This window comes from Aotus nancymaae, unplaced genomic scaffold (genome assembly GCF_030222135.1).
Source record: "Aotus nancymaae isolate 86718 unplaced genomic scaffold, 86718_ANA_hifiasm-v0.15.2.pri h1tg000016l, whole genome shotgun sequence".
In the NCBI taxonomy this organism is placed as follows: Eukaryota; Metazoa; Chordata; class Mammalia; order Primates; family Aotidae; genus Aotus; species Aotus nancymaae.
The window spans coordinates 48,008,744-48,035,470 of NW_026988428.1; the positions used below are offsets into that span (position 1 = coordinate 48,008,744).

Sequence of the window (26,727 nt, forward strand, 5' to 3'; positions counted from 1 at the left end):
AAGTTGAATTAGTTGATACTGCTCTTTTTTTTTCACTCCTCTATGAAAATAATTGTGTTTTTATGAAAGAGGTCAGGAGGTCCATGCTTGAAAACTACCAAGTGTTGTATTAGGTTAGAGCTTCTCTTAAGAAAGCTTAAAACTCTTTCTTTAGAAAGAACATCTATTAATACAGTTTCTAGTTACGAGGGCCAAGGTCTAAAGGACAAGCCAAAAGAATGACAGAGGAAGGGGATTTAGGGCTAACAGGTGGTCCCCAGACATATTGGCTGAAAGGCAGTTCACAGCTAAAGTGTCATATGTGGGTGTTACTGTGCTCCTCATCCATGCTCTCGGTAGAGTCGTTCTGGAACACTCCTGGATCTTGCTATGGCCATAAGAAGTGACTTTCACGAGACCTTCAGAAGAATAGCTCGGCTCTTTTACTGGTTCCCCAAATCACTGACCTGCTCAAAGAATCGGAAATCCAAGCTGCTCTGGAGCCAAGGTGGGGGTAAGTTACCTCAGGCTAATGCCTTATTTCAAATGCATTTTTTTTCTGTTACTAAAATGGAGGCTCCCTCAAGTGGGCGGGGAAGAGTGGGAAAGAAAAGTCTTGAAGCCTTTAAAAGGTATTATTCCACTTGGTCATCTGGAGGGAAAATTGAGAGAAAATGGAATTAAGCATTTTGACAGTGAAGTATTAAAAGCATGAACGTTCTTACAATCCAATTGTATGCTTTTTAGGCATTTCGATTCCAAAAAGTTGACTAGAGAGAGATGGAGAATGTTTAGTATTTAGAAACAACAAAAGCAGCTCTTATTCTCAGGGACTCCTAACTTGCACTAGTACTAAAACAGAATAAACAGAAAAGAAAAAATAAGTCACAAGTTTCCCTTTTTTCCATAGAAAACTAAAAAGATCAGTGGACCTTATATCTCTTCTATGTGGGTCAGTTTATGCAGCATATTAGTCAGGTATTTATTAATGTGAGAATTTAAAGCATCTTATATTTGCTACAACATAAAGCTCGGCCTTTTCTGTCCAGTCCTGCCTGACTGGAATATGCAAAGGTCAGAGGAGAGGGGGTTAAAGGGAGTGGATGACCCCTCCAAGGCTGGTATCTCAAGTTCCTGCAGGAGCCCAGCTTTCACCTTCATCCTCTGCAGTATTGGTTGTACTACTTAGACTACTGAAAGCCAATTCTCTCACTTCATAATGTTTCATCTTGCAAGTGAATCAAAATTCTAATTCTGTTTCTTTCACACTCATGTAGCTCAGCATCTTATGCAGGTGCTTAACAGTTACATATGATGTATTATGTGTTTGATACATTATCAAACATAACATAATCTGATGATGTGCTAGATTATCCAGTGCCACATCCTCCTTTAAAAACAGAAGTGACGGCTGGGCTTAGTGGCTCATGCCTGTAATCTCAGCACTTTGGGAGGCCGAGGCGGGTGGATCACCTGAGGTCAAGAGTTGGAGACCAGCCTAATCAACATGGTGAAACCCCGTCTCTACTAAAAATAAAGAAAAATTAGCCAGGTGTGGTGGCCGGCACCTGTTATCCTAGCTACTCAGGAGACCGAGGCAGGAGAATCGCTTGAACCCAGGAGGTGGAGGTTGCAGTGAGCTGAGATCAAGCCATTGTACTCCAGCTTGAGCAACAAGAGCGAAACTCTGTCTCAAAAAAAAAAGTGACTATGATCTATAATCACCAAGGTAGGTATGTGATTAAGAAATGTATTTAAAAACATGTAATTCATTTAAAACAATTTTATAAAATACAAGGCCTAGGACATTTCAATCATCTATTTTTCCTTGAGTTAATATTTTTTTCATTCTCACTGTCAAAAGAGAGAATTTAACTTAATAGTTTGTCTCTCTGTTTATATGTACCATTCTTCAGATATGGATTACTATAATTTGGGATGTTAGAGCCCCAAGAGAACTTAGAAAAATCATCTTCACCAATTGCTTCATTTTAAAGATGAGCAAAGTGGCTCATGCCTGTAATCCCAGCACTTTGGGAGGCCAAGGTGGGTGGATCACTTGAGGTCAGGAGTTCAAGACCAGCCTGGCCAACACAGTGGAACCCCGTCTCTACTAAAAATATAAAATTTAGCTAGATGCGGTAGGCGCCTGTAATCCCAGCTACTTGGGAGGCTGAGGCAGGAGAACAGCTTGAGCCCAGGAGATGGACCTGGGCAACAGAGCAAGACTCTGTCTCAAAAAATAAAAATAAAGGCCGGGTGCGGTGGCTCAAGCCTGTAATCCCAGCACTTTGGGAGGCCGAGGCGGGTGGATCACGAGGTCAAGAGATCGAGACCATCCTGGTCAACATGGTGAAACCCCGTCTCTACTAATACAAAAAAATTAGCTGGGCACGGTGGCGCGTGTCTGTAATCCCAGCTACTCAGGAGGCTGAGGCAGGAGAATTACCTGAACCCGGGAGGCGGAGGTTGCGGTGAGCCGAGATCGCGCCATTGCACTCCAGCCTGGGTATCAAGAGCGAAACTCCATCTCAAAAAAAATAAATAAATAAAAATAAAAATAAAATAAAGATGAGCAATCCGCCTTCAAAAGGTTAAATACCTTAACCTCCCAAAACTATTACATGGGCACCAGAGCTTTGTCCCAGATGATCTAATTCTTGGTCTGCTGCTCTTTTTATCACACCGTAGTGCAATGTGAGTAAATATCAGAATGTGAACATACAAGCCCTCACTGAATATTTTACTTACAGCCTTCATCAGTGGATAATCTATACCTAAAAGTTTGGTTATCTATTTTTCCTAAGTAAAGCTTGTTTTCTCATTAGTTTGAAGATTGATAGCCTGATTCCAACAATCTTTTTACTTACACACAATTATGACAGAAACTTTTTTGTTGAGGCCAAGTGTAGTGGCTCATGCCTTAGATTCCAGAATTTTGCCAGGCCGAGGTGGGTGGATCGCTTGAGGTCAGGAGCTCAAGACCAGCCTGGCCAATGTGGTGAAACCCTGTCTCTACTAAAAATACAAAAATTAGCCAGGTATGGTGGCGGGCACCTGTAATCTCAGCTACTCAGGAGACTGAGGCAGGAGAATTGCTTGAAGCTGGGAGGCAAAAGTTGCAGTGAGCTGAGATCATGCCACTGCACTGCAGCCTGGGCAACAGAGTAAAATTCTGTCTCAAAAAAAAAAAAAGGTTTTGTTGAAATACTACTCTGTTATAATGGGATTATTTAAATACATGCTTTATAGGATTATATCCCCTCAACAGCAAGAAATATCTTTTCTTCTATCTTTAGTGTTTAACATAATGTTTTATATGTGGGCAATCAATAACTATTTGCTTTACTGAATTGACTTATGAAGACAGCCATATGGAATTTTGAGTTAAAACAGAATGAATTTATTCTTAGAAATCTGCTAATCCCTGGGGATCCTTGCTCCACCCTTCTGTGTAGATTAATGGATTGTAGCTACCAACGTCTTTAGGATTAAATTGTCACTCATCGATATCTTCAAGTCATCTAAATGTTGACAGAAGTATGTCAAAGTTTCCTTAAGTACCTTCATCCTGATTAACCCCACTTGAAAACATAATTTGTCTAAGGACAAAACCAGCACATGGTATTTTAATACTAATTAAGTGAAGGCTCCCAAATGGCTTTACCCCTGTAACAACACTATTTACTGACACTCCTTCAGTTCTTCTCTGTCTCCCCTTAGAAGACAAGTTACACCAAGGCATGGTTTAGGAAGAAATATTGAAGGAAAGTCGTAAATCTGAATTCAGTACATATTTTACACACCGTGGCAATCTGTGGTCTTGAAGGAGGAGAATGGGAGGGGCGTATGTGAAAAGCCCACATTCCATGGCTTGGAGCCATTTCTAATCTAGTTGAGGAACCCAAGCTATATATAAAAAACAGCTCAAGAGCACTGTAGGCTGCTGGGAAGATCAAGGGACTTCAGAGTCAGACCTGGCTACTGAGAGCTGTGCTACTTTGAGAGCTTGTGGGACTTCAGAGTCAAACCTGGCTTGTGCTACTGAGAGCTATGTGACTTTGAGCAAGTCACTTAGATCTCTCTGATGTGAGGTTTCTCATCTGTAAAATGTGGAGATTGAACTTGTTCTTAAAGTTTCCTTCCAGTTTCGTAAATGCCATGAAACTAAGATACAGTAATACAAAGTGGCTGCAGAGTTGCTGAAGAGCAGCATGAAGGAAGGTTTCTTGATGTCAGATAGCTTGTTACCATGTCATTCATCTGCAGAAACAGGACTGGCATTGTTAATTGTCATAATATCTGACACCTTCTGTTAAACCCTGTTTAAGGAGTTTGCATACCAGATGCATACATGCTCTTTTAAAAAAACAAATAGGAGAGCTGGTAAAACCCCATCTCTACTAAAAATACAAAAATCAGCTGGACATAGTGGTGCACACCTGTAATCCTACCTACCTCAAAGGGAGGCAGGAGAATCGCTGGTGCTGGGTCCATCTGTCAGATCCTGACCGAGCAATGGATGAACAAATGCACTCAAACACAGATATCCAGTGAAAGAGCAGGCTAGGCAGCTGGGCCACTCATAGATACCAAGAAGGGTCTGGTAAAGAGTTAGCAGCCATGGCCCTGACCAGCTGGCACTCCAGGCATTTATTCAGTATAGATTTAATGACAAAGGCTTTGAGTCAACACACTTGTGGATAATGGTTAAAGGCCTGGTTTCAAGGCCTTTAAGCAAGCACCATTTGTGGGTAATAACATTGTTGATTCCCCCAGTAGAGAGCAGTCATGTGCCCGTGGTTATTCAAGGATAATCCTAAAGTCTTAGGACCATATAGTAAACAAGCTCTTTAGATAAACTCCCTTACATTCCTTTGTACCTACTGTAAGCTTTCAGGCACCGAATAACAGAATCTGGCTGCCTTCAGCTAAATCCTATTCCGAGGTTTTTGCAAAAACCTTCCAGTTTTCCAAAAAAGTTTGTGTGTATTTTACAATTTTTCCCACCACCCTGACTGTGTGCTGGAAAAATACACACAAAAAAGTTTGTGTGTATTTTACAATTTTTCCCACCACCCTGACTGTGAAGAACCCCTGTGTGCTGGAACCCAGGAGGTGGAGGCTGCAGTAAGCCAAGACCATGCCACTGCACTTTAGCCTGGGTGATAAAGCAAGACTTCATCTCAAAAAAAAAAAAAAAAGAGATTTAGACTCTCCATATATAGGATGAGCCCTAAATTTTTGGCTCCTGCATATGGAAACTGGCCTCCTTTTCAGTGTAACTTGCTCCAGGGCACTTTGAAGTTCCCAGCAGTCATCCTGGTCATTTAATTTCTGTGACAAGGACATCACTTTCACAGCCTAGCTCTTCATTTCTTTTCCAAATCATTACTAATGCCCAATCAAACATTGTTTCCAACATTGTTTCCAGGACATGTCCTTGAAGACAAAAGCCTATCCTATTAATTCATTTTTTTAAATATTTTTTCAGCTTCTTTTCATCATGACTTACAAGATAACTAAACTCTCAGGATGGTCAGAAAATCAGAGCTGGAAGATCTTCTATGGTTCTTCTTTTCAACCCTTCCTGCCCCAGGTTTTAGCAGTTAGCTTAATGAGATTTGATGACTGAATGAAAATCTATTGCTTCTTGTAAGGAGACAGATGTAAGCACATCTGGAAAACATAGAAACCCACCTGCCTCCACAGGGAAGAAGAGAAAGGAGGAGGGCTGCTCATTAGCACCCCATTTGTCTCCAGCATTGTATGGCTTTCTCAAGGACACCTCTGCAGAACAGAAGCCCTGATAGAGACAGCCACTGTGGAAGAACTGGCAGAGGAACACTCTAGTGTGGATACTCAAGTGTCTTGTCTGTTGGAGGGTAGGCCATAACCTCCTAGTAGAACGTATTCTCTGTGCATCAGTGGGGCAATAGAAAGGCTAATGGAAAAGATGACATCACAAAATCTGTTCTACACTTAGTGGCCTGTAAAAGCAAATGATCAGCTGGGCACAGTGGCACATGCCTTTAGTCCTAACTACCCAGGAGGCAGAAGGGTCACTTGAGGCCAGAAGTTCAAGTCCAGCCTGAGCAACATGGTGAGGGCCCCATCTCTGGGGAAAAAAAAAAAAGGCAAACTTTCTGTCTCTTAAGTGAGAGGGAGCCAGCTTGAAATAAATATGAAACTATCACTGTAAAAGCCTATATACTTTTCCTCTGCAAGGAGAGAGGAGAAAGTTTAGATGCAGAAAAAGTATTTTCACACACAGACTTCTTAGCAACGCTTTAACGATAACTCAGACCCTTGACAATATTATCAAGCCATTGTAAAACAAAAAAATCAATAGTTGTTAGTCCCTGAAATATAAAAGCAAAGGATGGGGAGTTGTATTCTACATTAAATAAAATTCTGTCTGCTTAAGGCGGACAATCTAGCCCCTTTTATTCTGAGGCACCACTCTAATGAGCAATCTTACTCATATCATTGTTCCTCCAAGTGGTCACCACAACTTTAAATTGTCCTCAGTAAAGTTATATCAGGAGGTAGCATAAGTTTATTGGAAGACAATGACAATCTCATGAGAAATTGGTTGATGGTTGGTCAAAAATAAAGACATTGCTTCTAAGGGTTTCTGCCCTCATCTCTAAAGTGCAGCTGTCCCAACTGCTGACCCAAGAATCAGCAGCCTCCCAGAAGGTAAAATGAATGTGTAAACAGAAGCTCTCCTGAAGCAAATTGTTCAAGCATAGACAGGGCTGAGAAATGTTCTCAGAGACAAACAACATATAACACATTTGGACAAGCAGCTAAAAGACAAGAGATGTTAAAAGACATTTCAGGCTGGGCACAGTGGCTCACGCCTATAATCCCAGCACTTTCAGAGACTGAGGTGGGCGGATCACCTGAGGTCAGGAGTTCGAGATCAGCCTGGCCAACATGGCGAACCCCGTCTCTACTAAAAATACACACACAAAAATTAGCCAGTCGTGGTGGTGGGGACCTGTAATCTCAGCTACTTGAGAGGCTGACACAGGAGAATCCCTTAAACCCAGGAGGCGAAGGTTGCAGTGAGCTGAGATCACGCCACTGCACTCCAGTCTGGGTGACAAGATCAGAACTCTATCTCAAAAAAAAAAAAAAAAAAAAGCCAGATTTCACTAGAAGATACCACAGTCTGATTAGAACTCTCAAATCTCAGGAGATACATAATATCTTTCACTGTTGGCAGTGAAAGGCCAGAAGAGATTCTGATCAGCCTCCAGATTCATTGCAAATCCTATGCAGCTGGAGACAGAGAGGCCTTGGGCAGGTGGAACTTTGGGGGTCTCAGATATGCGCATTATTACTGAGGCAAGGCCCCCCTCCCAGTTGCCGCAGCAAGGCTCAAATCTCAAGAACCTCCATTGTTACAGTCCAATCAGCCTAAGCCCCCTGGAGACAAACCTGCAGACCATGCAACCGTGAAGAGACCTCACACAAGAGGAACTGTGCGGTAGCTCATCAAAGGAAATTACAGAGCTATTCTAGGATTTGGAAGAAGGGTGGAATTTAGGTTAAATTTAAATGAAGCAGTGTTTCTTTCTTTTTCTTTTTCTTTTTTTGAGACAGAATTTTGTCTTGTTGCCGAAGCTGGAGTGCAATGGTATGATCTCGGCTCACCACAACCTCCACCTCCTGGCTTCAAGCAATTCTCCTGCCTCAGCCTCCCAGGTAACTGGGGTTACAGGCATGCGCCACCATGCCCGGCTAACTTTGTATTTTTAGTAGAGATAGGTTTTCTCCATGTTGGTCAGGCTGGTTTCAAACTCCCGACCTCAGGTGATCTGCCCACCTCAGCCTCCCAAAATGCTGGGATTACAGGTGTGAGCCACCACGCCCAGCCATGAAGTAGTGTTTCGATAGGTGCAAAGGAAGGCTGTGTGGGAAGTGGTCAACATCAGTGGACTACGGAGGGGACCCAGGCTCCTGTTTCCTTAGAAATCACACAGAATTCTGCACCTGGCTTGGAAATCAAGGCTGCCTTTTTTGTGTCAGAGTGACTTAGATCTTCCAGGCAAGATTGGGATGTTTCATTGCTGCTGATGTTTATTTTAATTAGCAAAGTTTGTCATAGCGCATGGTTTTAGGGATTCCTTAGGGGATCATTATTACACTTTACAGCTGCCACGTGTGTCCCTGAGAGAAATAAATATTAGCATTATCATCTGTCTCTGTCTTCCCAATCAGAACAGTAAGAGAGTTGAATTTTCTCAGTCCAAACTAATTTGTACTACCTTATCATTGTTGTATTTTTAGAAATTTTGTTTTCTTTATCTCTTATTCTTTTCATGTTTCCAATAGCTTCCCAATACAATTTTTCACATAATAAAACACTTTATTCATTTTGTTTTTTATTTTTATTTATTTATTTTTCTTTGAGAGAGAGTCTTGCTTCATCGCCCAAGCAGGAGTGCAATGAAGTGATCTTAGCTCACTACAACCTCTGTCTCCTGGGTTCAAGCGATTCTCCTGCCTCAGCCTCCCGAGTAGCTGGGATTATAGGCGTCTGCCAACACGCCCAGATAATTTTTGTAGTTTTAGTAGAGACAGAGTTTCACCATGTTAGCCAGGATAGTCTTGAACTCCTGACCTCGGTGATCTGCCCGCCTCAGCCTCCCAAAGTGCTGGGATTACAGGCATGAGCCACTGTGCCCGGCCTAATAAAACATTTTAGATAGCTGAGCACATCTACACCCCTACCTCCACAGCCACCCCCACCTCCACCCTAGATCCCTCTTTTTTCCTTGATTTCCTCCTTTCCCTTGTTCCAATGTGGACAGTTTGTTTTCCAGTCCTGTTTGAGCCTTTATCTTGGGAATTCCATATATATATATATAATTATATATATGGAATATAATATATGGAATTATAATAATATTTTAATATATATGGAATATATATAATATAATATATAATATATATTTCTCTCATCCCAAGAGCATATATATAATATATATATTCCATATATAATATATATTATTATAATATAATTATATATATATGTATATGTATATATATGCTCTTAGGATGATAGAAATCAGATCAGAGGTTGCCTGGACAGAAGAGAGGAGGACAGACTGGGGAGGGCTTTCGATATGTCATTACGTTACATTTTTATTGGGATGTGATTTACATGTGCATCAAAATTGACCCAACTGAAAATCTGCATTTTATTGTATGTAAACTTTACCTCAAGGAAATGAATCTAAGTGAACACACACACACACACATTTGCTTTAAAGAATCAGAAATTAGTAGCTTTCTTGAATATACATACACACATGTATATATATACGCACATATATGTTGTAGGTTCACAGACTGGAAACCTAGAAAAACCTAGAAACCTGTGTGTTAAATATGAATTTGGTGTTTCAGTTCTTTGGATTTCTGTTACTATTTGTGCTAGCTAAAAAAGAAGTATTGAGGTCATAATGGAAAGAAGGACATTAGAAAAAAAGAAGGATCAAAAGAACAGAAAATCAAAAGAACAGAAAATCTGACATTGAGAGCCTAATCTCAGCCTCACAGGAGGAATTTTGGGCCTCTTTCTCCTGCCACTGCCTAAGGAGTGGGGATGGATTTCTCCTTCCCACCTCTAATTTCAATCAGTTTGAAATTAGAGGTGGGGAGTCTATATTAAAGTCTTAAAATAGATGGACTTTAAATGTCTATGACCCCAAAAAAGCTAGAGACGGCCTTTATTTAGAATAAGTGAAAGCGTCAAGTGGTTAAACAGCATCCCCACAGGCTCCAGATGTAGCCTTCTGATGAAAGAGAGCTGCAGACAGAGAAGGTGAATGGACTAAGCCACACTCATGGCACTAAGCTGAAATGGTTGTGGGGTCATCTGCAGAAGGGTGTGGAGACTGGTCATCTGCAAAAGGGTGTGGAGACTGCGGTACCTCAGTGCACGAGCTCCCTGTTATGGTCTGAAAGTGTGCAGAGATTTGTGACCCCACCTCACCCAGACCTGGGCCCAGTGCCACTCCCACAGCTGGCCCACCCAAGCAATGCCTCTGATATTTGAGACTACCCCCACCCCAGCCCTCCCCTGTACTGATGCTCAATCATGCCCTTGTGGCAGGTGTGCTACTAAAGTGGACAGGTAGGTGATATTATTTGATGGAGAAATCCATCCCCACTCCTTAGGCAGTGGCAGGAGAAAGAGGCCCAAAATTCCTCCTGTGAGGCTGAGATTAGGCTCTCAGTGTCAGATTTTCTGTTCTTTCATTCCCTCCTTCTCTGGACCACATCCCTTCATGAGTGTGTCCTTTTTTTTTCTTTTTTTTAATTCACTGATAAAGCTTATAAGAGAAATCTGTCTCTTAATTTTGAAAGTCTTCACTGGATTATATAATGCTGAAGAATGCCACATGGGTGGTATAACACATGCACAAGGAAGAAAGAATAGTCTCCACAGGTACCAGGATTGTGGGTAATGCTTTCCTTCTTCCCTGTGTCTACGTCGCTGTTTTCCGAAGCTCCATTGTGGCCATCAGTGCCATTTATTGGATGGCTGCTCTATGTGTGTATTCTACACTGAAACATTGTGAGTATTATTATTCCCCACCCCTCTTTATTTTAGCCAAAGGAGGGGTTTCAGGAGCTTAAAGAGGGTAAACAATTTGCCCAGGTCACACAGCTTGTAAGAGGCATAGTCAGAAGAAGTAAATTTTAGTTTCAGCGATGCCCGAGTCTGAGCTTTCTTCCCACCTTCAGCACCCTCTGGGGTCTCTTCTCCCAAATGCTGGGAACACAGCCCTTCTGCTGGCTTGGTTGATTCATCTCAACAGGAGAAGGGAGTCTGTGAAACTATGCAATGCATAACTTGTGAAGCTTCAAATTTTTAGTTTCACACTTGAAGTTCTTAAGTTCTTTAGGCAAAGCAAACTTTTTTGGAACACTAGGAGGCATGAAAGCAGGTGCCTTTGGAAATGAACTGTTTTCTATGACATGGTTTTCCAGACAGATCTGGAAAGCTCAGTCAAAGGAGAATGAACATCTTTGAAAGTACCAAAAAGTCTATGTTGCTGGGTGGATCGTCTCTGGGCTCAAAACTATTCTTTTCTTTCTTTTTTTGAGAGCATATAAAATAGAAAACAAATTGCCACAGAACTTCTCCAGATGTCAAATCTATTATTTTCCTCCCAGCTCCTGCTGGGGAGATGTGGGGAGAAATCAGCAGGGACCCCTTTTTCACTGTTCTGTAGCATGCTAGGGCATGCCTAGTGCTGATGATGAAATATGTGGTTAAAAATGTTTAACCCTTTGTCCTACCCTCCCTCCTCCTCCCAGTCATCCCAGCATGTGCACAAAAGAACACAAATATTCCCCACACATACACACAAGCACCTACCAAGTCTCTTGTCAAAAGCCATTTTAGGATTGCAGCTACCAAATTGTTTGAATGATCTGCCTTCTTAGATTTTTTACTAAGAGGATTGAGAGTTGATTCATAGTAAAGACTGTAAAACTTGTGTACCAGGAGTGTCAACGCAAGAAATTAAAAGACTGGAAGTCTCACCCACCTGAATTATCCTCTTGGCTATTGCCATAGCCATTCAGCTACTTGGTTTCAGCTAAAGAGGCTGGGAGGACAGAAATTTCTCTGTCCCTGTAGGGGTTTAAGATGCAACAAAACATATATAGAACTAATACTTATCATCAGGCTCCTGGGGGAAAGGTGGGGAAAAGGTATCTTCATTTCCATTCCTCTCCCACTGCTCTGGGCTTCTGGGCCCCTCTGGAAATCCAGAAAAAGAATGTTGCTTCTCGACCAACTACATCCCCCAAAACCAAAACATCAGGCACAGGGCTGGAGGGGTAGGAAAGAGTGCTGATTCGTGCCAGGGCAAAAGATACCCATTTATTTTTTTTAACTGCTGCTCTGTTCTTTCTCTGGATTGCTTTCTCTGTTGATTCGCTTGAAAAAATAAGCTTCTGGCTGGGCGTGGTGCCTCATGCCTGTAATCCCAACACTGGGAGGCCGAGGCGGGTGAATCATCTGATGTCAGGAGTTCAAGATCAGCCTGGCCAACGTGGTGAAACTGTGTCTCTACAAAAAATACAAAAATGGTGGCAGACACCTGTAGTCCCAGCTACTCGGGAAACTGAGGCAGGAGAATCACTTGAACCAGGAGGCAGAAGTGGCAGTGAGCTGAGAGCACACCTCTGCACTCCAGCCTGGGTGACAGAGCAAGACTCTGTCTCAAAAAAAATAAAATAAAATAGAAAAAATAAGCTGCCCTGTACAGGCATTACTTTGTGGATAACGATGTCACCTGAGGTTCCAAAGTGCTCCCTCCTTACCCCACCAGGTCCAGCAGCCTTCATCAGGAGCTCTCTGTGAAGACCAGCTCCTGGATTTGCATATGATCCAGAGTCACTTGCAGACTAAGAACAGAAACCAGGACTCTTTAAACCCTTTGTCCTACCCTCCCTCCTCCTGTAACTGGAGGAAAGGGACAAAAAATGCATGAGGAACAAATGTTTTCAATTTAAATTTTTTTTCTTTTTTTGAGACAGGGTCTTGCTATATTGCCCAAGCTGGGGTGCAGTGGCTATTCACAGGTATGATCACAGTGCCCTGTGGCCTCAAATTTCCAGGCTCAAGCGACCTGCCTACCTCAGCTTCCCAAGTAGCTGGGATTATAGGCATGTGCCACTGCACCCAGCAAGGGACCAATGTTTTCAATAAAGAGGCCTTCATCACCTCAGTTTGATCTCCTGCCCCACACCCCAGTTCCTGAGCTCACCGGGGTGACTAATTCAGGCAGGAATGGCAAAGCTGGTGGTAGAGAGAAGTCTCCCAAATCCCACCGAGACTGCCATCACCACTTGCTAGCTATACTCTTTTTTTTTTTTTTTTTTGAGACAGAGTCCTGCCCTGTTGCCCAGGCCGGAGTGCAGTAGCACAATCTCGCCTCACTGCAGCCTTCTCCTCCTGGGTTCAAGCAATTCTTCTGCCTCAGCCTCCCGAGTAGCTAGGACTACAGGCGTGCGTCACCACGCCTGGCAATTATTGTATCTTTTTTAGCAGAATCAGGGTTTCACCATGTTGGCCAGGCTGGTCTAGAACTCCCGACCTCAAGTGATCCATTAGCCTTGGCCTCCCAAAGTGCTGGGATTACAGGCATGAGCCACCACGCCCGGCCTGCACTTTCTCTTAATCATCCCTCTTCCCTCTGTCCTCCAAGCTTCCCCAGAGTGGTGTTTCCAAAGTGCAAGTGTGCGCACGTCATTCCCAAGTCACACTGTTTCGTGGCTCCCTACTGCCTACAGCTTTGGCTCTCAGCTGTTGTTCTACCTCCACGACATTCTCACGTAAAACATACCCCAAAAAGAAGAACTCTTCTTATACTCAGTGATGTCAAGGTGCCCGGGTCTAAAAAGGGGCCTACCCTCCAGTTGAGAACCACTGACTTTTTTTTTTTTAACTTGAAGTCTTGCTCTGTCACCAGGCTAGAGTACAGTGGTGCAATCTCGGCTCACTACAACCTCCACTTCCCAGGTTCAAGTGATTCCCCTGCCTCAGCCTCCCGAGTAGCTGGGACTATAGGCATGCGCCACCACGCCCAGCTAATTTTTTGTATTTTTTAGTAGACATGGGGTTTCACTGTGTTAGCCAGGATGGTCTCGATCTCCTGACCTCGTGATCCACCCGCCTCAGCCTCCCAAAGTGCTGGTATTAACAGGCGTGAGCCACTACACCCAGCCAAGAACCACTGACTTTTTTTTTTTTTTTTTTTTTTGAGACGGAGTTTCGCTCTTGATACCCAGGCTGGAGTGCAATGGCGCGATCTCGGCTCACCACAACCTCCGCCTCCTGGGTTCAGGCAATTCTCCTGCCTCAGCCTCCTGAGTAGCTGGGATTACAGGCACGCGCCACCGTGCCCAGCTAATTTTTTTTGTATTAGTAGAGACGGGGTTTCACCATGTTGACCAGGATGGTCTCGATCTCTTGACCTCGTGATCCACCCGCCTCGGCCTCCCAAAGTGCTGGGATTACAGGCTTGAGCCACCGCGCCCGGCCTAGAACCACTGACTTTTAATGTGCAAACTCCTTTGCATAGATTCAAGGCCCATGCCAGTCTGGCCCACATGGCCAGTCTCATCACATTCTCTGCAGCAACTGTATTAGCATTCATATCATGCTTGGAACCAAGGACTGCAAACTCTTATGCTTGTAGGAACCCCAGCATAACTTAAATGAATAAAAGGAGTTGAGTATAAGAAAAACCAGAAATGGTGAGAATTATGGTAAGCTGGAGACTTCATGTTCCAGCTTCATCCTCTTTATCCAGTTGTTAGACATCAGGCCTTAGAGTTGTGAAAATATTTTCTTTCATTTGCTCATCAAACTTGCCCTATACCTCTTGGAAAATATTTGTAGTGGCTGGACGTGGTGGCTCATGCCTATAATCCCAGCACTCTGGGAAGCCAAGGTGGGAGGATCACCTGAGGTCAGGAGTTAGAGACCAGCCTGGCCAACATGGCAAAACCCCATCTCTACTAAAAGTACAAAAATTAGCCAGCCATGGTAGCGTGTGTCTGTAATCCCAGCTACTCGGGAGGCTGAGGCAGGAAAATCATTTGAACCTGGGAAGCCGCGGTTGCAGTGAACAAAGATCGCACCATTGCACTCCAGCCTAGGTGACAGAGTGAGACTCCGTCTCAAGAGAAAAAAAAAAAAGAAAAAGAAAATATTTGAACTACTTTTGTGATGCTCATTGCCATTTTCTACTCTGAATTGCAGATATTTGTGAATGTTTTAAAATCTGTTTTCAAGATTGTGGGTCTGAGGGAGCCTATAACTAGAAGACCACTTCCTTCTTTTTAGATGCTATGAAAGATCCTCACTTATTTTTCCCCTTTTTTCCCCCCTTCACCTTCTAGCAGGCCTGACTGGCAAAGCCATGACTGGGGCCAGGCAGCTCTTCTCCTCATTGTCTCATGTGAACAGTCATACACATTCTCCCACCTCATTTTCAGCCTTTTTCAGTTCCGTCTCCTTGGCCCACTTATGATCATAATGAGCCTTGGCTGCAGAACGGGAAGATGGGCTGGTAGGTGGCAGTGGTGAGCGTGGGCGAAATTCCTGCAGACCCAGAATTCATTTGCTTCTACATTTCATTTTCAAAGTCTGCTTTTTTTCTTGCTCTCTGCTTTGGAGTTTCTTGTATCACTGGTAGTGTGATCAGAAGCCTACAGATCTACTGTCAGAACAGACTTGAGAATAAAGGCCATTTGATTCCTCACTGCTAGGAGGATGCATGTGAAAGAAAGTATTGAAAGAGGCACACCATCAGCACATTACCTCCGTCCCAAAGGCTGCAGAGAGCCTCAGCTGGGAGTGACAAGCCAGGTGAACAAGAGAGAGATGTCTGTAGTGAAGTTGATACATAAGGTGAGCTCATCTCCCAAATAGAACTCAGAATTCTTAATTGCCTTCATTTCTCAGCATGAGACTGCAGGTCCACCCACTTCAGAACTATCTGCGGTGATTATTAAAACTGCTTTCCCACAGCCGGGCAATGTAAGGGCTAGGATTCCTGGAGAAGGGACTATGTATCTACATTTTTATTTACTTCCTATTTTTAATTGACAGATAAAAATTATATATATGTGTATTTATGGTACACAACATGATGTTTTAAAATATGTATTTATTGCAGAATGGCTAAATCAACTCATTAATTTATGCATTATCTCACATACTTTTTTGTGGTGAGAACAATATCTCATTTGGCAATTTTCAAGTTTAAGATATGTTGTTATTAACTATAGTCACTATGTGGTACAATAGAGCTCTCAAACTTATTCCTTCTGTCTGGGTGAAATTTTGTGTCCTTTGACCAGCATCTCTCCCAACCCCCAGGCTTTGGTAACCACCATTCTACTTTCTGCTTCTGTGAGTTTAAAACTTAAAAAAAAAAATTTATTTTATTTTTTTTTTCAGAGACACGGTCTTGCTCTGTTGCCCAGGTTGTAGTGTAGTGGTGCGATCATAGGTCACTGCAGCCTCAAACTTCTGGACTCAAGCAATCCTCCCACCTCAGCCTACTAAGTAACTGGGACTATAGGCACATCTCATGTTGCCTGGATACCTTTTTTTCTTTTTGAGATGGAGTTTTCACTCTTGTTGCCCTGGCTGGAGTGCAGTGGCGTAATCTCAGCTCACTGCAACCTCCACCTCCTGGGTTCAAGCGATTCTTCTGCCTCAGCCTCCCGAGCAGCTGGGACTACAGGCGCACACCACCACACCCAGCTAATTTTTGTATTTTTAGTAGAGACAGGGTTTCACCACGTTGGCCAGGATAGTCTCGATCTCTTGGCCTCATGATCTTGCCTGCCTTGGCCTCCCAGCATGCTGGGATTACAGGTGTGAGCCACTGCGCCTGGCCTTTGGATAACTTTTTAAAACTTTTTGTAGAGACAGGATCTCACTATGTTTCACAGTCTGGTCTTGAACTCCTGGCCTCAAGTGATCCTCTCACCTTAGCCTCCCAAAGTCCTAGGATTACAGGCGTAACCACTGTGCCTGGCCCTAAGTTCAACTTTGTTAAATTTCACATAGAAGTGAGAACATGTGGTAACTGTCTTTCTGTGCCTGGCTTATTGCAGTGAACGTTCTCCAGGTTTAGTTACACAATCACAAATGGCAGAATCCTTGTTTTTAAGGCCGAATAGTATTCCATCATGTACATATACCACATGCTCTTGATTAATTCATCTGTCCATAGACAGCTAGGTTGATTCTCTATCTTGGCTACTGTGAATTGTGGTGCAATGAATGTGGGGATTTAGTGAATCTACATTTTAACAAGTTATCCAGCTGAAGCTCATGCTGCCCTCCTCTGAGAAATGCTGAGTTGCAGAATTATATCATTGGGTCCTAGCGAGTCCTTTGCACTCAATCAAGGTTACCAGCAGAGACCCGTACTAAGAACAAGCTTGAGATCAGCACCTGGTCCTGCCAAGTGCTGGCAGATGACTGTTAGAAAGCAGCTTAACCCTTCAGTGCCCCAGGGTCCTCTTCTATAAAAGACAGAAGATAACGACAGTACCTATTCCTTGGGATTGTTTTAAGAATTAAATTAATTAATGCATATAAAGTGCACTAATATGGCACACAGTAAGTGTGCAATAAATCATAGCTCTCATTTCCTGCCCAATCCAGTGTTTCCCAAATGTCATTTATCTTCACAATTTTTGCCATACTTGCAAAAGTCTCTACTAGTATTTACTTATTTTTTTATGGAGTACCTTACCCTCTTTTTTTTTTTAGCATCATCCTAAAAAGTGATACCTGGGGAATTTTTTGATATACTATTTTATTTTTAAAACATTAAAATTAATACAGGCAACTGGGGATGGTGGCTCATGCCTGTAATCCCAGCATTTTGGGAGGCCAAGGTGGGCAAATCACTTGAGGCCAGGAGTTCGAGACCAGCCTGGCCAACATGGCGATACCCTGTCTGTACTAAAAATACAAATATTAGCTGAGCGTGGTGGCACACACCTGTAATCCCCGCTACTTGAGAGGCTGAGACACAAGTATCACTTGAACTTGGGAGTCTGAGGTTGCAGTGAGCTGAGATCAAGCCACTGTACTCCAGCCTGGGTGACAAAGCGAGACTCTGTCTCAAAATAAATAAATAAATAAATTCAAATTTTTTTTAAAAAAATGATACAGGCCAGGTGTGGTGGCTCACGCCTGTAATCCCAGCAATTTGGGAGGCCAAGGCAGGAAAACTGCTTGCCACCCAGGAGTTTGAGACCAGCCTAGGAGCATAGTGACATTCTTGTCTTTCCAGCACACACACACACACACACACACACACACATAACGTTAAAAAATTAGTGGGGCATGTTGATGCACACCTGTAGTTGCAGCTACTCAGGAGGCTGAGGTGGGAGGATCGCTTGAGTCCAGGAGGTGGAGACTGCAGTGAGCCATGATCTCACCACTGCATACCAGCCTGGGAGACAGAACACAAGACCCTGTCTTAAAAAGAACTTTAAAAAAGAAAGAAAAGAGGTTGATACATAACTACCGAAATTTCAAAAGGTGGATTTTAGGTACCACCATGGTATGTCAATCACTGTCAGGAAACATTGATCTCATCCAACTTCAGTTCCGGCAACTGAGGCTCAGAGGTTAAGTGGATTTTCAAAGGTCACACAGGGAGTTGCTGGAAAAGCCAGAAATACAGAAATTCAGAATTGTTTCTAATTAGGCCAAGGCTCTTAAGTCCACATCAACCTGCTGGTTTTACAGTGCTCTTCAAAGGCACATTGGAAAGTACTGAAAAAGGAACATACGTTAGGAAACTGAAAGAAACCTTATGTATTAAATTGGCTACAAAGAAACCTCCCTTTAGCATTAAGCAGAAAAGGCCCTTGAAAGCACAGGTTCACCTCATTTCACCCCTTCCAGCCCCTGGGTGGACGCTGGATAATGGTGCCCAGGGCAGGTGAAGCTGAAAAGGTCCAGCCCTCTCAGTGCCACGTGCCAGGCGCCCCACAGCTGTGACTCGAGGTGACTGATGATGCTGGAGACAGGAGTCTGCAGAGGATGACAGCAGCTGAGAGAACAAGCTTTAGCATCAGATGGGCCTGGGTTCTAACCCTCCTCACCACTCACAAGCTTGACCTTGGGCTGGTTACTCAGCCTTTCGGAGCCTCAGTTCCCTCATCTGTAACATTCTCATAGACTGCTGAAAAAATTAAGTACTAACTAGAGAAAATGCTTAATACAGCAGAGGTAGCTTTTATTTTTACTTCACGGTGCCTTTCCCTAGACTGAATGATCATATGCCATGAAATACAAGTAGTTTTTTTTTTTTTTTGAGACTGAGTTTCACTCTTGTTGCCTAAGCTGGAGTGCAGTGGCACAATCTCAGCTCACTGCAACCTATGCCTCCCAGGTTCAAGTGATTCTGCAGAGTAGCTGGGATTACAGGCGCCCACCATCACACCCAGATAATTTTGTATTTTTTTAGTAGAGACAGGGTTTCACCATGTCAGTCAGGCTAAACTCCTGACCTCAGGTGATCCACCCACCTCGGCCTCCGAAAGTGCTGGGATTACAGGCATGAGCCACCACGCTTGGCCTACAAGTAGCTTTTAACCACAGCTTCAATATATTAGGAGACAGAAAACTTGTTAAACTGAGTAGTCAAACCTTAGATGCTCTTTCTAATCATGTGAGTCCACAATTCTAAGTATCTTTAATACAAATGCAACTACTTTCCAAAAATCAAGTCTTCAGGAAATAAAACTAGCACCATATTAAGCTAATTATTAGTGTTTTTAAGGGGTTAATATGGAAGATGTAGTAGATACCTGCTTTTCCTTGGAGAGACATTTATTCCTTACTTGCAGCTGATCCATGGGTGGACACGTATCCAAGCCTGACCAATCAGCATTTCTAAGACCTAGGCATAGACGTTTGCTGTAAGTCCATTTAATCCGCGCCCGGCCTGCCGTCTGTATTTTTTTTTTTTTTTTGTGAAGTCTGTATACGTATTTTGCCCATTTGTTAACTTGGTTGCTTGCTTTCCAATTTTAGATTCTCGATATATTCCTCTATCAGACATGTGATCTGCAAATATTTACTTTCAGTGTCTTGTCTTTTTGTTCTCTTAATTGTATCCTTTGAAGAGAAGTTCCTAATTTCGATGATGTCTAGCTTATCAATTTTTTCTTCTATGAATTGTACTTTTGGCATCTTATCTGGAAAATCTTTGCCTAACCCAAAATCACAATAATTTCCTCCTATGTTTTCTTCTAGAAATTGTATAGCTTTAGGTTTTACATTTAGCCTTAGCACCTACTTTGAATTAACCCTTATATATGGTGCAGGGTGTGGACCAAAGTTGATTAAATAATATGCAAAAAGGATATGAATATCTAATTGTCCCAGCACCATTTTTAAGGGGATTATCCTTTTTCCACTGAATTACCTTTTTACCTTTGTTGAAAATCAGTTGACCAAGGACGTGTGAGTTTATTTCTAGACTCTCTAGTCTACCTGAACATGGCTTTTTAATTTTCTTTATTGTGGTTAAAAAATATATATATATATAACATAAAATTTGCCATGTTAGCCACGTTTAATTTTACAATTCAGTGACATTAATGTTAATCACAGTGTTGTGCCACCATCACCGCTATTTTTTCCAAAATGAACATTTTTTTAATCTCACTTTTTTCTTAGTATTTTTTTTTTTTTTTCTTTTGAGACGGAGTTTTGCTCTTGTTACCCAGGCTGGAGTGCAATGGCGCAATCTCGGCTCACCGCAACCTCCGCTTCCTGGGTTCAGGCAATTCTCCTGCCTCAGCCTTCTGAGTAGCTGGGATTACAGGCACACGCCACCATGCCCAGCTAATTTTTTGTATTTTTAGTAGAGACGGGGTTTCACCATGTTGACCAGCATGGTCTCAATCTCTTGACCTCGTGATCCACCCACCTCGGCCTCCCAAAGTGCTGGGATTACAGGCTTGAGCCACCGCGCCCGGCCCCTCACTTTTTTCTTTAAAAACCTTGGGAACTTTGAATTGCATTCCATAATCACCCCAGTTTTGTTTTACTATAAAAAATAATGTTGCCTTTCTAGAAAGATGAGCCATGTTTAGCCTGTGGCTTTGTGTGATTCCACGGCCTCTCTCCTCCCTAGGGGGTGCAAACACACATTTCAGGGCCTCAGAGGAAAGCAGAGAATTTACAGGGACCTTAGAGGTCTTCTAGGAACGCCCCTTTGTTTTAGAGATGTGAAAAGTGAGAACCCGGATCACAGGGCTTGTAAGTGACAGAGCCAGCTGAGAAATAAGAAATGCTATTTTTGTGCTGCTGAAGGGTTTGCACCCAATCCTGACGGCCTCCCCTCTACACCATCTGGCTTTGGTGAAATCAACTCTCCTCTGCCTCAGGACACCAGAAAAGTAAAACAATGCAGTCTTCCTCAGAAGGTTTCACCAAGGGATAAAAATGCCTCATAGCCGACAAAAGCGAGAGATCAGGGAAAGAAAAGACAGCTACCTGTAGGTTTCTAACCTTTAACAAGGCAGCCATCTGGGAGAGAATGCTTTGAAAGCGTTTGAGCACAAAGCAAGGACGACACTGAGCGGCTCTGCCTTCTGTGGGGATGGATTGCTGGCTGCAGGTTCAAATAGAAAACAGCCCTATTTACATGCCTGGTTAAAGAGCAGCCTCTCCTCCCCTCTTAATGCTTAACTATCATTGTAGTAGGCCTTCCCTCCAAACACTGGGAATCGTGATCTAACCTATCATGTGAAGTGGAGTTTCCTAGTATTCTTGGAAATATCGGCAGCCCTGCTCATAAATGGAAATTTTCTGAACAAGAAACATCCAGGGTTTCTGTCAATGGTTCACCCTCTTAGAGCACTTACTATGGTGCTGGGTAACATTCTAAGCACTTTTCATACTTACCACAACTCAGTGAGGGCTAGACATGGTGGCTCATGTCTGTAATTCTAGCACTATGGGAGGCCAAGGTGGGAGAATCGCTTAAGCCCAGGGGTTCAAGACCAACCTGGGCAACACAGGAAGACCTCATCTCTACCAAAAAAAAAAAATATATTTTTTTTGAGATGGAGTCTTGCTCTGTCACCAGGCTGGAGTGCAGTGGCGCAATCTCGGCTCACTGCAACCTCCGCCTTCTGGGTTCAAGCTGTTCTTCTGCCTCAGTCTCCTGAGTAGCTGGGACTACAGGGGTGCGCCACCACGCCCAGCTAATTTTTTTTGTATTTTTAGTAGAGACGGGGTTTCACCATGTTGGCCAGGATGGTCTCGATCTCCTGACCTCGTGGTCCGCCCACCTCGGCCTCCCAAAGTGCTGGGATTACAGGCATGAGCCACCGAGCCTGGCTGGTCTCAATCTCTTGACTTTGTGATCCACCCGCCTCGGCCTCCCAAAGTGTTGAGATTACAGGCATGCACCACTGTATCCAGCCTTTTTTTTGTTTTTTCAAGACAGAGTCTTGCTCTGTTGCCAGGCTGGAGTGCAGTGGTGTAATCTCGGCTCACTGCAACATCCACCTTCTGGGTTCAAGTGATTCTCCTGCCTCAGCCTCCCAAGTAGCTGGGACTACAAGCGCGTGCCACCACATCCAGCTAATTTTTGTAATTTTAGTAGAGACAGGGTTTCTGTTGTCCAGTATGGTCTTTGGCCTCCCAAAGCACTGGGATTACAGGTGTGAGCCACTGCACTGGGTCTGAAAAAAGTTTTTTAAGTAGGCAGGCATGGTGGCACTTGCCTGTGGTCCCAGCTACTTGGGAGGCTGAGATAGGAGGATTGCTTCAGCCTAGGAGGTCAAGATTGCAGCGAGCTGAGATCATGCCACTGCACTCCAGCCTGGGCAACAGAGGGAGACACTGTCTCAAAAACAACAGCAACAACAAACTCAGTGAGATGGGAACTATTATTTTCCTCATTTTACAGAACAAATGGAGGGACAGAGAGGTTAAATACATTGGCAAAGGTCACACAGCTCATCTAAAGTGTCTGGGTCCAGAGGCCTTAACCACCTCCCCAGGTACCTCCATTCAACACTACGGTCTCGGAGATACTCCCTCAGCCTCTTCTAACTTGACTTACAGACACAGGTGTGAATGTTTGACAGTCCCTGTGAGCAGGGTTGCTGAGCATGCTGATGGGCACTTGGAAAAATACATGAAGCCAGGGAATGAAGAGAGGCTGAGGGCCTGCTCCCTGGTGGGCTCTGAGTCACGCAGGTCAGCCAGGCCTGGACGGCTCAGCCTGTCACCATCAGCTGTCTCTCTGTGCTCTGCTGCACAGCAGGGCCAAGCTCGGAGATGGGAACTGCGATTTATAAGCTCTCGGGCAAAATCAACTTTCAGGTGAAGAAAACCCACATACCTGGTAGGTTACGCTTGCTTTGGATGGTCTGAGGGCACCAGGGCTGCTGGGCAGAATCAGTCCCCATGTTGGTTCAATTGTTTGTGCCTTTGATGTTTCAGAAAGACCCGGCTGGCTTTCAGAGCTAGGGATCAGTGCTTCAGCCAGGCCTGCTATTTTGGTTTCTTGTCATCTGAGTTTGTTTATAAGCCATTTCACAAGTAAGCTTTATTTCTTGTAGACAAATGTGCTTTCAAATTTTGCATGAGTTAAACAAAGGATGGAGAAACAGGGCTCTGCAGCTTCTTTCTATTACAGGACAGCTCAGGAGGTTTCATTTTCCAACAGATGTAACCTTAACGCCAGCGTTATTTTGATCAGTTATAAATATCAAGGACATGTGTTTTGCAGTTCAGATTCTTCCTAAAAAGACTCAAGAACTTTCAGGATAAAGCCATGGCTCCCAGGTCTTTCTCAGGAAGCAACAGAAAATGCATACAGGTTTGCAGTCCTGGAAGGAGAATTGTGGGAGGTGCCCAGGTAACAGCAGAGCACCTATAAAATGCTTGGTAGAGCCTGGGGCTTCCTGCGGCTTCGGGAAATGGGTAGATCTTTATTATTGACAAAATCTAAATAAAACCGTAACAGGAATTAAATATCAAGGTGGGGCAACGTGGCTCACGCCTGTAATCTCAGCACTTTGGGAGGCTGAGGTGGGAGGATTACTTGAGCTGTTGAGTTTGAGACCAGCCTGGGGAACATAGCAAGACCCCATCTCTAAAAAAAAAATGTTGTTTTAATTAGCTGGATGTGGTGATGGGCATCTGTAGTCTCAGCCAGTTGGAAGGCTGAGGCAGGAAGATTGCTTGAGCCCAGGAGTTCAAGACTGCAGGGAGCTACCACGGTACCACTGTACAACCAGCCTGGGCAACAGAGCAAACTCTGTCTCCAAAAAAATAAAAGAAAAGACAGCCTGGGCAACACAGGGAGACCCAATCCCTACAACAACAACAAACCCTAGCCAGGCATGGTGGTGTGCACTTAAGGTCCCAGCTACCACGGAGCCTGAGGCAGGAAGATCGCTTGATCCCAGGAATTTGAGGCTGCAGTGAGCCATGATCGTGCCACTGCACTCTAGCCTGGGTGACAGACTGAGACCCTGTCTCAAAAATAAAATAATAAAAGAAAATAAATATTAAGTAAAAGAGGGGATTCCCCACTTTACTCTCACCAGTGGCTGATAAATGACCAACCCCAAGGCTAGTAAGGACCTCTGCAAGGTTGGGAGTAGAAAGGAGGGAGCTCACAAGGAGAGGTGTATGTGTGTGTATGAGAGAAAGTGAGACTAGACAGAGAGAGACCGTGTGTGTTTTTAGGGTGGGAAGGGGTGGAATGGACTCAGAGAGGAAATCTACCTGATCTTAAGCCATGACCTGCCTGTTTCTTAGTGTGGGTGGTAAGGTGCCTGCCTCACGCTAAGCTATGGAAAATGTTGCCAGGCTGTGTGTTTGCCACGTGACCATCTTACTACTGTTATCTAGAGGCTCTTACCACACCAGTAAGTAGTTGTATTTCTAGAATAGCTTGCCTGGCAGTAAGGCACAGCATTACCATATTTCCTCATCTCTAAGGCACCGTCTATTGGGACATACACCATCACTTTATGTACCACTAAGAAAGGAAAGTGCTGTCAATTTCAGCATGTTGTGCCATTGATGATAAGATGTATGACCATTTCCGAGATATTTATATATTTAAAAAAAGAGTACCGGCCGGGCGCGGTGGCTCACGCCTGTAATCCCAGCACTTTGGGAGGCCGAGGCGGGCGGATCACGAGGTCAAGAGATCGAGACCATCCTGCTCAACATGGTGAAACCCCGTCTCTACTAAAAATACAAAAAATTAGCTGGGCATGGTGGCGCGTGCCTGTAATCCCAGCTACTCAGGAGGCTGAGGCAGGAGAATTGCCTGAACCCTGGAGGCGGAGGTTGCGGTGAGCCCAGATTGCGCCATTGCACTCCAGCCTGGGTAACAAGAGCAAAACTCCGTCTCAAAAAAAAAAAAAAAAAAAAAAGAGTACCTTTTAATGTAGATGACATTCAGTAGATGGCAGTCCAAAGTTCCTTTTAGTCTTATAAATCGGTGCTAATCCTGTAAAATGGTGTTCCATATAAGAGTATTCCATTCTATTAACTACGGTTATGGGCAAGCATTGTGGCTCATGCCAGGAGTTCAAGGCTGCAATCATGCCACTGCACTCCCGCTTAGCTGATGGAGTGAGACTCTGTGTCTAAGAAAAACAAAACAAACAACATTTACAATAAGGGATAAATATCTCCCCTTTTTTTCTTTTTTGGAGACACAGTCTTGCTCTGTTACCCAGGCTGGAGTGCAGTGGTGCGACCATGGCTCACTACAGCCTCAACTTCCCAGACTCGAGTGATCTTCCCACCTCAGCCTCCTGAGTAGCTGAAACTATAGGCACACGCCACCACACCAGCTAATGTTTTGTATTTTTTTAGTAGAGACAGGGTTCCTCCATGTTGCCCAGGCTTGTCTCAAACTCCTGGGCTCAAGCAATCCTCTCACCTTGACCTCCCAAAGTACTGGAATTACAGGCATGAGCCACTGTGCCTGGCCATGCATGGGTTTTGTTTTCACTTTATTTTTTGAGATGGAGTTTCACTCTTCTTGCTGAGGCTGGAGTCCAATGGCGTCATCTCAGCTCACTGCAACCTCTGCCTCCTGGGTTCAAGTGATTCTCCTGCCTCAGCCTCCCAAGTAGTTGGGATTACAAGCATGCACCACTACGCCTGGGTAATTTTGTATTTTTAGTAGAGACAGGATTTCACCATGTTGGTCAGGCTGATCTCGAACTCCCAAGCTCAGGTAATCTGCTCGCCCAAAGTTCTGGGATTACAGGTGTGAGCCACCATGCCCCACCTGTTTTCACTTTTTTAAAGTAGGCTTTTAATAGAAGAAAATAGTGGGCCTGCTGTAGGCTTGACATTGTAGAGATAAAAATAATTATGATGGAGAAACAAAAATGCATCAAAAGAATAAATGTTTCCTGAATTGTTAGTGAATTCCCTCTTAGAATACTGTTGACCAGCACACAGCTCTCTAATTCAGTTTGTCTGTGTTGGGTTTATTACCACACAGACACACATAAATAATAACATAATAACTTTATTCTGTTTCCCAAGTAAGAAGGGAGAGTCTTGGGACTTAAAAAGAAAAAATGATGCGTAGTCTTCAAAGGAGAAGCATATGGAATAAGGAATTGAAATGAATCATAGATCCCATTCTATTTGAATTTAAATAAGGAGTTCTACAGGATTTCAGTTCTAGTTCTATTTTGGGGTAGACAACAGAAGACGAGCAGACAGGTGAGGGATTCAGTGCCCTTTTCCTTTCGATATCACGTCTATGTTTTACGGAATAATAAAATACATCGCTGGTGGTCACATCTCTGTTCTTTGTAGGAAGGATCCAGTCCTATTGCTCCCCCAACTGCCTGGCAGAACGCAGTTAAACTTTTTGAAGAAATGGCCTACACCTACAAACGCACTCGCTTACCTCTCATTTATTTCAAGGCGAGTTCTCTTTGCCCCTAGACTTCCTGACGGCCCGGTCACCCGTGCTGTGTTCCATGCTTGTCTACTCGACGTCTCTACGGCACATCACGTTGCCGACCTGTTGTTTTCTTGAAGCCATCTTGGATCTTTACTTCCTTCCCCCGCACTCTTGCCTGTTTCTCCCCCGTCTCTCTGAATTTTCCTTCTCAGTTCTCCTCAATGCTCACCTTCCTCTGAGG

The 26,727-nt window shown here is 43.8% G+C and overlaps 1 protein-coding gene across 1 annotated transcript in view; it reads left to right on the top strand.

The window, feature by feature from the left end:
- Window positions 1–317: 317 nt before the first annotated feature.
- Window positions 318–26,727, top strand: part of RASSF3 (Ras association domain family member 3) — a 194,685-nt gene continuing 168,275 nt past the window's right edge. Inside the window, exon 1 of the mRNA XM_012444929.3 lies at window positions 318–493. Within this exon, the coding sequence (XP_012300352.2) occupies window positions 370–493 (124 nt within the window). The 5' untranslated portion in view covers window positions 318–369. The remainder of the gene's footprint in view (window positions 494–26,727) is intronic.